This window comes from Diabrotica undecimpunctata, chromosome 1 (genome assembly GCF_040954645.1).
Source record: "Diabrotica undecimpunctata isolate CICGRU chromosome 1, icDiaUnde3, whole genome shotgun sequence".
Classification (NCBI taxonomy): domain Eukaryota; kingdom Metazoa; phylum Arthropoda; class Insecta; order Coleoptera; family Chrysomelidae; genus Diabrotica; species Diabrotica undecimpunctata.
In genome coordinates, this window is record NC_092803.1 from 22,370,082 (window position 1) to 22,384,714 (window position 14,633).

Consider the following 14,633-nt stretch of genomic DNA (forward strand, 5'->3'; position numbering starts at 1 on the left):
TCAGTCCGCCTTTTTTTTGAGAAATTTAAGAGGAAAAGAAAGCCACTATAATCGAAAAGGATTTATCTTGGTGCATACTTAAACATTAAGAAGTTGTGGCTAATATACAATGATTCTGTACTTGATAATCTTAAAGTTAAGAAATCTATGTTTAGGAGAGTTTTCAATGAATTAAATATCGGATTTTCATCACCAGCTTCTGACGTTTGCAGTACATGCAATAAAATAGATCTTCAGCTGAAAATTGAGAAGGCTAAAGCTGTGAAAGACTTGGTAGTGGTCAACCAATTTATGATGGAGAAAAGAATACACAGATTAAGAGCTAATGCTTTTTATGGGCTCTTAAAGAAAAACAAAGAAAATGAGGTTACTTTCTGTTTTGATCTCCAGCAAATTCAAGTACTTCCCAAAACTCCTATTCAAGACGCGTTCTACAAAAGACAATTAAGTTTTTACTCTTTTTGCATTGTAGCATCAAACGCACAAAACCCCATATTTTACGTATGGACTGAAGAACTTGCAGGAAGGGGTGCGACCGAAGTTTCATCTGCACTTATAAATTTCTTGAACTCCGCTAATTTTTCAAATGTAACAAGACTGAATCTGTTCTGTGATGGGTGTGCCGGTCAAAACAAAAACAATGCCGTTGTTCACACATTAGTGTATTACTTAGGATCAGTGCAAAATGCTTTAGAGGAGATTGTTCTAACATACCCTGTTTGCGGGCATAGCTTCCTCCCCGCTGATCGGGTGTTCGGAAGGGTTGAAAAGTTACTCAGGAAGCAGCCTACCATTGCAACAAAGGAAGAGTACTACAATGTATATAGTTCTGTTGGAGAAGTACGGAAACTTGGAGAGGATTGGGGATTGATTGATGCTAAAAGTTTGGCTACACGATTTAAAAACATTGAAATGATATCTGAAAAGAAGAGGATTTTTGTGAGGAAAGAGAAAGCTGTCAACCGCAATGGACAAGAACTTACTGTTATCAAAGTGATATCGGCACAGAATTTTAGGTTTGAAAGTCATTTTGAAACCTACAACAAGCCTCAAAAAAAAGGCTGGCATTCTGCAAGGTCATTCTCAACTCCTGTAGAGTCACTTCCACTGAGCAATATAGTGAAAACAGCTAAGAAGAAGGACGTGGAGACGTTACTTGTGAAAATGTATGGTGATGACTGGCAGAAACATGACTTTTTATCTTGGTATAAGACCATAATAGTGGAAGTCCAGGACGACGAAATTGATGCTGACGAAGTGGACGAATCCTGTGATTGTCTAGAACCTGACATTGGACTACACATTTAAACATTTATATTTTGTGGAAAGTGTCGTTGGTAAATGTTAGCCATTTTTCAAGATATTTTTTGTAACAATACAATAGATATTTTAAGTAGTCTAAGAGTTTTTTTATCAACCCCTTCTATCAACGTCCATGAAGTCCAATCAAATACGAACATGTCCTTTTTTTAAAATGTATTTACAGGTTTATTTATACCTTCAGATTTGAAATATTTACTAAGAGTCAGTTAATTTCAATAAATAAAATGATATATGCTAATTTATCCGATTTTTCATGTAAAGTTATTTACTAATACGTTTTTTGCGATTTCCCTAAAACTTCTTAAGGTGGACATGATTGATTTTGATTGACACCTCCTCATTTGTGTTGTCGATTTGGTCAAGTAATATTTCAATTGTCCTTTGGTAGTGATGTGAGTTTTGTTTTAGATTGTTATTATTTATGTCGGTTACTGTTGCTTTTGGTTGTCTGTTTTTCCACTATTTTGGAATTATTTGCCATTATAACTGTGCAATCATGATTTCTCAAATTATTTATTGATTCAAAATTTGTAAGAAAATCAATTTATTATTTTCTAGATAAACGTAATAGTATCTTGAATTGATTCAAATTCAAAGATAAATACATCTTCGAAGGTATCAGTTCTGAAACCCTGTGCGTTCGTTGAAATTGTGTTTCCTGACAAAGGGGAACGATGATTGAGTTGCCATGAATACATCAAATCGGAAGTCTTGCAAATTAAATGAAAAAATTACGTTATATGGAAAATAAGAATTTTGAGAAAAGGTGTTTGAAATGTTTTATTAGATATGATGTGTTTGGAACGAAATGATTATATTTACTGCATTTGAGTATATATCTATAAATATACGTGGGTGTAATATACAATATGATGGAATAACTATACACGGTGTCCCAATAAAAATTGGAAAAGGAGTTATGTATTATGTCACATACAATAATACCAATGACACTGAAAAGTAAATTATTTAATTTGGATTACTGAAGATTTCATGGTTAAAAGGAATCATCATCATAATCATCCAGCCTTCATTTATCACGTCCACTGCTGGACATAGGCCTACCTTAAACTCCTCCATTCTTTGCGATTTTGTGCTCTTTGCTGCCAATTTTTCGTGATACGCCTAATGTCGTCAGCCCAACGTGTAGGTGGTCTTCCTCTACTACGTTTGTCTGCTCTTGGCCTCCAATTTGTAATTTTGCTCGTCCATCGTAAGTCATGCATTCTCTCTACATGGCCTGCCCAGTTCCATTTCAGTTCCGCTATGCGTTTCACAACATCAGCAATACTCGTCTTTCTTTGCAGATCTTCGTTTTTTATTCGGTTTCGCAACGTCACTCCCAGCATAGGCCTTTCCATTTGTCTCTCTGTCACTCTCAATTTCGAAGCCGTACTCTTGATTAGAGTCATAGTTTCCGCCCCATAGGTAATGACCGGTAATATGCATTGGTCAAATACTTTTCTTTTGAGGATAATTGGTATATTGGTCCTCAGTGTGTCTCGCATTTTTCCAAAGGCTGCTCAGTAAAGTAATTCGTCTTTGGATTTAGCATGTTTGATTATCCCCGCTGATTTTTATTTCATGACTCAAATACGTATATTTCTCCAACAGTTCTACAGCTTTGTTTTGAATAGTTAAATGGTTATTGGGAACCATATTTTTTACAAACTTAGTTTTAGTCAAGTTCATTCGGAGGCCCACCTTCGAACATGCAAAGTCCAGTTCATTTAACATATCTGTGGCTTCTCCCAAATTATTTGTGATAAGGACAATGTCATCTGCGAAACGGAGATAGTTAAGCTTTTCGCCGTCTATTGTTACTCCTATGTACCATCTAAAAGGCATACTCTAATGCCGTTATGAATAATTTCGGTGACAATGTACCTCCTTGCCTTATCCCACGTTTTATTTTTATTAGTCGGGTTTTATCGTGTATCTTAACAGTCATAGTGGCATTTTTGTAAATCGTCGGTATACTGCGAAAACCAGGTAAATGTCGGAATACCGAAATCGAGAAAAAACGTTTTTAAAGTTTAGTTTTTTATTGTGAATTAAGCAGTCGGCCTGTTTTTGATATTAGGTATTCTAGTGAAAGATGCATATATCTGAAATGATATTTTATCATTAGTTTGAAAAAGTTAAGGCACCTATCTGACTAATCCTAAATTTAAATTGGAAATGCTATCATTTACCTGGTTTTACCTGTAAATCTAAATAAATCAATTACTCTTCAAATAACATATTTAACACAAATATAATAAACCAAGTATAATATTTTCCAGTTTTGTGATCGAGATATGAGGCTTTTACTAAGTAATAGCAATGTTTTAAGGTATTAGTCGATATTTATGACATTTAACTGGTTTTCCCTGAAAATTTTGTTAACATCTGTGTGTAGTTATAGTTATTATTTATATGAATGATAGGCAGTTTTATAGACAAAATCAAATTTATTTCGAATATAATAATAACAATATTATTATTATGAGGCTTCCTCGTCCGATTCGTCACTGAAAGCAGGCTCTGGCAAGATGTCTGTTACATCATTTCCCGTTTTCAAATTACGATATCACCCGTGATATTCCTCTGGTATCACTCCCTTATCCCATAGCTGTACCAAATCTCTCTTTTTTGCTATGCTAATTGGCAAATGTGCATCATAAAGTCGTTTAAGTTCTTCAAGATTGCTTGTATTAGTTGATAACTTGGCGTGCTTTTTGACGTGACAACGTCTTAAATTAGGTTGTGGCTCGGAGTCACTCATGAAAAAGTGTAACGCCCGCTCACGTCTGTTACGATGAGTCACCGAACGAGAGAGAGGCCCGCCGGACCGGCGAATGCCTTGCGTCTCTCTCCCACTCAAACATGATCGGTCATATTTCTCCTATCATCGTCCTATCCTCAACAAAATCACTCAAATAGAAATTAGTTAAGTTTAAGTTTACATGTACAATGTTTTAGTAAACAAAATATATTTCTATAGTTAAAATTTGTGCAATTCTTATTTTCATTCAATTCCTTGTTCCTATTGTGCAATTTAATAATATTCATATCAATAAATATTCTACCGAGAAAAAGACGTTGTCACGTAAAATCTTCGCCCGTAAAACCGACTTTACAGGCAACCGATTTTTTCTTTTTGACTGCCGTGCAGTATCAGTAAGGAAATAATTGAAGCTTGTTGACATGTCATAATTAAAATAGATTCTGTTTGTCCCTCCTTTCACGCATCTCATTATTTTTATCTTCAACCACATTATTTTTTCGCTGTTTTGGTCTTTTGTCCGGTTTTTAATTAAAGTGTGTGACAAATTTTTTAAATCATAAAAGTCGTAGTATTTAACTTCTTTACATTTGTATGGTTCTATACATACTTTTTTATCATTAACCTTGATATTTTTAGTTCCTCTTGCATTTTGAAAAACAGACAAGTAATCTGGCATCGCATAGATAGATCTGTGTTTTTTAGCGGTTTCGATATTACTCTGCATAGAGTCAACTTCCATATAGGAATGTCCAGACTCTAAAAATTTGTGTTTAATAATATTTAAATGGTCTATGTTTTGAACATCCCATAATAGTAAGGCTGCAATATGCTGATTACGATTCTGTCTCTGCAGGTATCAGAAAATAAACTTATTTCACTTACATATTCTGGAACACATTTTGATAAGTAGTGGAGTATAATGCTTCCTATTTCAGAACTTCCTTGTCTACCGTTAATTTCTGACCAGTCAAAACAGTAAGCTGCATTTGGTAATGCGGCTTCATATACACATAAATTGTACACATAATTTTCGAGAATAATATAGTTTTCCAGTCAATCCACTTGGAATCAAATTAAATGAAAGTAATTGAAACAAAATCCCGTTGTTCATTAGATCTTTTCTTATCATTTTGTTTTTTAAGATTACATACTTCTTTTCTTCTCTGATGTTCTCTGTAACTGTCTTCTAAATCCGATTTGTCAGTTGGATTAGCCCTATCATATTTATTACAAACTAAACATTGATTTTTTTTAGCAACAAAAAAGCTTAAATTATAGTCGTTAGAAAATATTCTTTGATATGTAATTTCGCTAACACCTTCCAGTTTCTTCTGCTCACAGTCATTTATAAGAAGTTGGTACATTTTTCTTATACTTAAATTTTTGTCCAAATATCTACGCTTTGAACTTTGGCGAATATAATGTGGTGTAATATAATGGTTGGAAAAGACTCAATATGAGCCTTCACGATTTTTCGGGTTTTACTGCTTGTTTTATTTGGCGGTGTATGCTTGCCTCTTTTATCCGTATCTGCATAACAGCCTAGAATATCAGTTTTTCTTACAACATCCTATATTAACGACGCTGATATACAAAGTGTCTTACAAAAAAATTTCTCACATACCTGTATGTCTTGACCATTCAAAGAAAAGTAACACTTTTTGGAAAATGCACGTGGTTTTTTAAACTTCAACGAACTGCAACGACTCTCTTTGGTGGCTCCGTTTTAATACGTGCAATAAGAAAATGTTTCAGGCCTACATATTCTAACTTTCAATAATCACGACATAGTCTTTGTCTGTAATCTTCGCTGAAATAACTGGCACATTTGTAAAAGCACTCTGAACAATTAACTAGTTTTGGCAATTTTGCTGGTCTATGGTCTTTTTTTTATCTCATAAGGCAATCCCTCAGCACGCCTCCTTTTTACGACCTTTATTGCCCAATCTTTGGGGTTAACTTTTCTCCAACGTTTTAGTGGACGTACGTCTTTCCATACTTTGTCAAGAAGTAGATTTAATATCCAACTAGCTATTTCAGTTGACACTAAATTGTTCGTGGGTGCACCTATTTCAGTATCTTTTTTCTCATCATTTAGGCTATCAAAGACAGCTGTGTCTTCAGTTATTCTATCTGTATATGTGTCATAAAGATCATTTATGGGTTTAGCTTAGTAACCATTTCTAAATTTTAACTCAACCCGTTTTCAGGTAGAATGAAGTAAGTGTACTTAAAGGTTTTTACTAGTCGATATGAAAGAGAAATTTTAATAAATCATACACGTAAAATGTATTAATGACACTTATCACCTTTTTACTGAATATGGTTTGCAGTAGTAGAAATTTATTGTTGTCCGGCATAATAATATATGTGGTCTTACTTTGTTTTACATGCAACAGAACTTTAATTTTATGGAAGTAAGTAGCCATATATTGTTTTATTTGAAAATGAAAAGTTGATTAGGTGTAACTTATTTGTTTATTACACAAATTATCTGCTGAATGGTAAGTCGTATCATTTATTGGGTTTTACCTGTATGTAGAGCGGAAAAAGCTGAGAATTTTGGTATACTTAACTCAATATTTTAAAATTTGTCATTTATCTGGTTTTCGCAGTATACCGACGAAATATTGTAAATAAGTTCACTATACCTATGGTCAATCCTGTTATCATTCATTGCTTCTACAAATCTATCTATTTCGATCGTGTCGAACGCTTTATGAAGATCCATGAAAGTGAGGACAAGAGGTTTGTTGTATTTTATAGATTTTTCAATGAGTGTCTTTATTGTATGGAGGTGATCATTGGTACCATAATTTGATCGGAATCCTGTCTGCTCTCTCGGTTGGGAGAAATCTAATTTTTTCTCCAATCTTGATGTCACTAACCTAGTAAAGAGCTTGTATATATGGCTCAACAAGATAATAGGTCCATAATTTTCTAGGTCCGTTCTATCTCCTTTTTTATGAAAAACGATGGTTATAGCATTGTTCCACTCTTTGGCACCTCTCTTTGCTGCAAACAGAATTAACAGTTTTCTTAATTTATTGAATAGCATATCTCCTTCATTTACGATAGCTTCTATTAAAATTCCATCTTCTCCTGGGGCTTTTTTATTTTTCATTTTTCTTAACGCTTGTTAAACCTCATCTACCTTAATTTCTGGCATTAGTTTCTACCTATTGGCATTAGTTCGGAACCTTGACTCATGATCTTCTTTGAAATGGCTGTTTGTATTCCTGTTGGATCTTCTCGCCGACCTCCACATAATTCCTCGTAAAACTCTTCGACCACCTGTATTAACTTATCTCTACGTGATATTTTTTCATTTTGCTTGTTTCTTAATTTATGAATTTCACATTTCCCATTCGTTAGCTTTCTACGTAGAACTTTTAGGCTGTTGTTTTCCTGTATAGTTCGTTTAATAGTATCGGTTTTAAATTTCCTTAAGTCTCTCCTGATTGCCGTCGAAACAGTTTTATTCATTTCTCTTAGAGTGTGGCTGTCTGCATTCTTATCGTTTCTTATTTGTCTTATTTGATCACTCAATTAATCAAGTCGTTAGTAGCTTATTATTGATATGTGCCTGATATTGGTTGATATCTAATGGGGGTATCCAGATATCATGAGATATATTAGTTAAAACGAATACACTAACAGAAATAAAAATGCTCTGAGGGATGAATAAAGCGATAAACACCCACAAAATAAAATGTGAATATATTAGGCCAAAGTTTATTACATGTGCTTGCAACTATGATAGTTAAAATGAAAGTACATTTAACTATCAAATGATAATCATGTTAGTTCGGTATCCGGAAAAAGTAAAAGTGGATGATCATTTAGTCTTTTACCCCATATTTTTGGATTTAAGGAAAACATTTACACAAGACCTATCTATGCAAGAAATTAATATTTAGGAAAGAATGTTGCAATAAAGGCTCTTCATTTGTTTAGGAAAACGTCTTATATGTTTGTAGGGTAGAATAGTTTTTATTCAACAAATAAATGATAAAATACTACTAACCAACAACGATATTAGCCCAAAGTTAACAGCCCAAGCCGAACCAGATTCACGATTTTACTCCAGGTTTAAGCTAAATCATCTATGTTTAAGGGGTATCGTCTCAATTGCTGTTGTAGATGTCCCATCTAAGCATTAATTCTTTATACTTTCTTCTATAACTCTAAAACGTATATCTATACTTAATTTACTACTGGTAGTTCCTTTAAAATCTTAAAGTCACACATAGCTAAAATGTTGTGCTGTCAATAGTTAAAAGTTACCTGGATTTTAAACTTTTATGGATGTAATATAATAACGGGTATATTTTAGAGGTATAGAAGTGTAAGTTGGTAAGACTTTTTTAACTGTCGGCCATTTTGACATCTGTCAAGTGATTTATGTTAAGTTTGGTTTGTTACTTTATCATGAATAGACTTGACGCCTGAACAACGCTTCCAAATTGTACAAATTTATTTTGAAAATTGTGGTTCTTTTCTAAAGACGTATCGCGTACTAAGTCCATTTTATGACCAACCTAATAGTTTATCAGAGCAAGTAATTCGATTAACCATGGAACGTTTTTGCACCATGTTTACACTAAATAATAATATGCATCCACAGACACGACGTACAGAGCATACAGAAGAATTTGTTGCTGTTGTAGAGCGTAGCATACAGGAAGACCCGAATCAGTCTATGTGCAATCGTGCACAGCAGTTGGATACGTGTCCATCCAATTTATGAAAGATTTTTCAGAAAGATCTTGCTGTCGTCATCTAGCAAGGCGTAGATTCATAGATTCGGTGAATCAATGAACCGAGTAACGAACCATATGTTTCATTGAACTACTTATCCATTTGTCCACTCGATCAACTGGCGAATTCTAATACAAAGGAATTAGTTTTTGGATTTTTTACTGCTGCGATTAAAAAAATCTCTTTCTTGTGCATGAAACAAGAATCAATATTAACCATAACTAACCAGATATTAAATAAAGAAATATTATATTAAGTATTAGGAAAAGGACGTGAATCAAGAAACAGTTACAATATTGCAACGGGATCTTAGCATTCCCAAATGACAACAACAGTAGATTTTATAATAGAAGCCGTAAAATATTATCTTTATTTGGCCAGAGCAATATCTTTGTAATGCATAATGGTTTATATTTAACAAATTAAAGTAAAAACTGTTGTACTAAAGTGAATATTCAATTGAACGCTGGTAATTAAAATCTGCCTCATTCTCTTCATTGCAAAGTTACTGCCCTATCACTCTGAATTATCTCGAGTTGTCTACAATGGTTGCTACTGCAATAAAAGCTGCCAATGTCCTCCTGTGTTGTCTTTAGATGTGCGTTCATAACTATAACAAATATAATTATAATACAATATAATATATAATTAATCTAAGCAGATAGTTCATTTTTAAACAGCAATTTTACACAAACATAATATGCCACATAAAACGATTTGATTTTAAGAAAATTTAATTATTTTACTATTTTGATAGTAGACCTAATAATTTTAAACCTGTTTAGAATTTCGATAAATAGTTAAGATTATTTATGTAAAGTTATACCTTAGTTACGAATAAAAGTTTGAAAATTGTATTTTGTGTTCGGTGGTGTTATTTTATAGTATGTTTATAGAAACATTAAAATTCAAACAACGGCTTACTAAAAAATAGAAACTGTAAGTTGTCTATATTTGGCGCAACTCATCCATTCCTGATTTAAACATTTTTCTGCCTATGAGAGTATGAGGTATAAGATTAGGGTGCGAGAAACAGGAAACAGTTTACTTGGCACTCATAAAATACTAGCTTCTTCGCCCACTGCTTCCTATAATACTGTGTTCTGTGTTGTAAACATACCCTCAGACCAAGGACACTAAATACAGATATATATCATGGTACAATGAATACAATGTATATAGTCAACCGTTCTTGCCCCCAGCAGAGAACAACCCAACACAAGTGTGTTCGGTTTTTCTATGCCCCCAGTCCCCAGCTCAGACCATCGAGTTAGACATTTATCCATCGAGCAAAAATCGATACATTTATCACATTGGGTCCCGGTGAAGATAGCCGTCAAATTAGCTGTCAACTAAGTTTCACAGAACGAAATATTGCGATGGCTGTGTTGCCATGTCATTAAAATGTATATGTTTATGCTTCAAATACAAAAGGGGAAAGCTTTTAAAAAGCACATTTTTATTATAATATTTTATGGATTCTGCAATTTTATAATTTATTTATAAAACACTAATTAATTAATATTTGTGTCTTTTAATATTAATGATAATTTTTTTGGCAATTACCCTTTGATAGTTTAGATGATAGATTTGGCAATAGAGTTTGAATTCTTAAACCACCAGTTTGCAATGCGTGTTCTGTGTTGATACGTCCCTTCTTGTCAGTTGTCATTACAAACAAAAATACGGTGACTTGAAAAATTATAAATCTTCAATAAATCTGAAAATGGTATGATATTTACTATCTTTTAATATATAAATTAACAAAATTAGTATAAACTACACAACTCATTATTATTTTTAAGTACATGTTTTTTGTTTCAGAGTTTTGCACTGCCTTCAGTGAAACCAAGAGCCTCTGCTCCAGAAAATTTTGAAATACATGGAGACATGTTTGGAGCCCAGGAATTAATGAAATATGGTTTACAGTCGGCAAAATGTAGCACAGAAGTACCACATCAGTTGTTCTCGTCCGAAGCAAAGGTAAGAACACAAAAATACTTATATTCAGTGTGTTTTACTTTACTACTTTTTAGTACCATGCAAACAGAGAACAGATGAATATGACTATATTAGCAAACACCCAAGGCTTACATGCACCATTACGATTAGCCATGGAACTGAAGTCCTCTAAGAAAATCGGAAGGTTGCCTTTCTTGCCTTCTTCTAATATTATGCATGATGTTCTCACTGGTAGAGACCTAGATGTAGGACCCGAAGATGTTTACGGTACTTCAGAGTTTTTGGAATTCTCAGGACAACCTCATGCTGTTGTAGAAAAGTCTTTAGGTATTTTATAGTTGTTTAAGTAAACTTATTACTTTATTTTGTATCCAATAAACGATTTAATGTAGGTAGGAGCCGTTTTTGTTCTGAAGACCTAGGGATGTGTAGATGTAGTAAGAATAATATCAAAGAATATAGACGCATGCGTCTATATTCTTTGATAATATGCTGATGTTATAAAAGTTCAAAGTAAACAAAATGTATTTAAAAAAAATTCTTGCTGATGAAATGAAAATGTATAATAGGTACTATACTACGGTTTTTGTTCTGAAGACCTAGGGATGAGTAGATGTAGTAAGAATAATATCAAAGAATATAGATGCATGCATCTATATTCTTTGATAATATGTGATGTTACAAAAGTTCAAAGTAAACAAGTTGTATTAAAAAAAGTTCCAGTTGATGAAAAGACTAGGATGTATAGTAGGTACTAAACTAAGTTGGACAAAGATTTACTTTATGCAAGGGTGCTGTAAAGGTATTTATATTTGAATCTTTATTACATATCACTATTACTTCAAACATAATAACAGATAAGATGACAATCACACCATGCTTGTATTGTTATTATACCTGTTTGAGGTTATAATCCTATTCAAATTAAGGAATGACTAACTGATGCTTGTGAAAAAATCTACAGGCCTTTTAGGTAGAGTAGTGAATGATAATTTATTAGGTACATTACAATATTAGAAATATATCTGACAAACATGAGACTATAATTTACATTCGATACAGCTTAGGAATTTGACAGAAATATATTCGACATAGGTATATTAGGAAATAATCATTGTCAGGTTGTGCCAAGTTAGAATCTTTAGAAAGGTTCTCTAGTAATGTTTGTTGAGGTAAAGAGAGCTATAGAGTTAAGTAAAAATCAGTCAGACCAAATTGTGTACCAGTAGAGATATTGAAACTACTGAATAATGAAAGCATATAGTTGTGTACTACACTTTTTTTATTAAGTATATCAACAATACTGGCCACATACTGAAAAATTGGCCAATATCTACCTTCATTACAATACCAAAATCTAAATCAACAAATTGTACAATTACTTTGAAAAGCTCAATTTGTGGTCTCTTTGTGAGAAGTGTTATTTACAACACACGATATTATTCAATTGTATTGCATACATTTGTTTCCTAGACTATGCGAAAGCTCTTGATGTATACGAAAGGATGGTCCACATCCTGAGAAACTTGTGAGTTTCCTGTGATGGGATGTTAATGACCTCTATACAAAACCAGTACTGATATAGAAAGGAGATAGTTAAAAATGTGTCCTATTACTATTAATGTTTAATATAAATTCGGAACAGATCGTTAAAGAGAAACCGGAAATATTGAGAGAAATGGACAAAATTATAATATCTGGAACAGGTAATAAGGGGACAACAATATGATATGCTTGATTGATAATACTGAGAAAGACAAGAGGAGTGAGTATAGGAAGAAGGGGAGTGTCATGTTTGAAAAATTTAAGGGTCTGGATTAGGTACAGTTTAATAGAACTCTTCAGATCAGCGGTACATAAAGTAAAGATAAGGTACTGGCGCCAAATAAGGCCAATTGTAAATATTTTCTTAAATATAGATATTATATACTAGATGTCACCATAAATCGCTTCTGAGTCAAAGTCGTCGGTGGTATCAAATAGTAGCGCGAAGTTTACTAGACATGTGTTTGTTACGGTGCCGAAGTTCGATTATAAATTGTAGGTAAGTTATAAAGTTACTTAAATAATATGTACCACTAGTGTTTTCTTTGTAAAGTGATAGCAAATTATTACTCTTTTAGGAAATGGTACTGTTTTTTCACTACATTGCTTGATTTACTGTTCTTTGATGTTAAATAAAAAAGTAGGCAGTGTCCTAATAAGGCGTTGGCATTATAAACAATTTGCTTATATCTATAATCATTTAAAATATTTTATTTTTGCAGGTACGTCCACCAGGAAAAGGGCACAGTGGTCATTGAAGTCGATGAATGCCGTACGAAATGGCATGGTTGTTCATAAAGCAGGACTTACATTTAATATTCCTCGACGGATGTTATATAACCATCTGGCTAGTGTCAGTTCACGAAAACGACATGGGCGGCCTGCAGGACTCACAAAACCTCAGGAAGATGAACTGGTTAGGCGTATAGGAAGATTGTGTGATCTGGGTATGCCATTAACCCCCAAAATATAATGATAAAACGTGTATGCTTTTGTTAATAAGGCAACAATTCTCGGTTAGAAAGGAGATAGCTGAAAAAATGGATGGAATTGTTTTTCTCCAGACATCCTGACATTTTAAAGAGTCGTGCAGAAATTACAAGAAAAAAACAACGAGAAACAACTTTATCTTGCGAGAAGTGAAAAATTTTATTCTGTGAACACAAAATATCGTCAAAAGCAATCGATACCGAAGCCATAACCATAGAATTCCAAAAAAATTACCAACCCCTAATGTGACGGGGTTGTTAAACGATGTCTACTATAACCGGCAACTTAATTTTATAAGCTTTAATGTACATGTATTGGCCGATTCTACCCCTGTTTTCTATACTTACGACGAATCGGTAGCAAAAAAGAGGGCTGACGATGTGTGTTCGATGATTCACCACTTTGGGTATAACGTATTGTCATCTCATTCAAAATTTGATAATATTTTGCGACTCTTGTTGAGAGCAAAATAAAAATAACACTGTTTTTCGGTTCCTTCATTATCTAGTTCAGACAGAAGGACGGTTTGAGTTGGTGAAAGTAATGTTTCCCATCAGAGGACATTCCTATCTAGAATGCGACCGGGGCATGAGTTTAATTAATTACAAAGCTTATACGGAAACTCCGGATTATTGGAGAGAAGTCCTCCGCAACAGAAGAGTGAAACCGTTCCAAGTGGTGGACTGTTGAAAGATATCAAATTTCTGAGTTGGAACTCAGTTGGACTCAGCATTTCTCCAACAATTATCCCAAGAAATGCCCAATGCCTACGAGACCTATTCGAGTGTTGGAAATCAGGAAAAATAGCCCTCAATTTATCTTTCACACAAGAATACCTATTCTGGGTTATTGGCAAGCTCGGTGTTTAAATGCAAAGTTAAACGAAACTCGAAAAGAAATTTAAGGAAAACTCATATCACAACTCCAGAAGTTACTAGTCACAATCATCCCGAAGCTTTGTACAACGGCCCACTTCCGTTCAAAGCTGCTAAGTTACAAGATCTTCTCCACTTGACCAAATATTTGGAAAACATAAACTCTAGAACGTTCTACACTGATTTACAAGTACTGAACAGGAGGGAAGTTCGGAGGAAGAAACATTTTGTGACGCAGAAGCTTGAAGGTACTGGGGAAGTACTGCTTCTTGGCCAGCTAACTAAATTGTTTGTATGATGTTTCGCAAAAAAATATTCTTTTGTCTTCTCTTGATTTTTCCTCTGTAAACATGTCAACGTACCACTGAAAAAATTTACCGATTTATACGGTTGAGTTAAAACAATTT

The 14,633-nt window shown here is 33.6% G+C and overlaps 1 protein-coding gene across 1 annotated transcript; it reads left to right on the forward strand.

Moving 5' to 3' along the window:
• The first annotated feature begins 10,470 nt into the window (after positions 1-10,470).
• On the forward strand, positions 10,471-11,208 carry Pomp (proteasome maturation protein). Its single transcript, XM_072527784.1, has 3 exons — positions 10,471-10,583; positions 10,679-10,837; positions 10,891-11,208. Exons 1-3 carry the CDS (start codon positions 10,581-10,583, stop codon positions 11,152-11,154), a joined length of 426 nt encoding a protein of 141 aa, XP_072383885.1. The 5' UTR covers positions 10,471-10,580; the 3' UTR covers positions 11,155-11,208.
• The last annotated feature ends 3,425 nt before the right edge of the window (positions 11,209-14,633 follow it).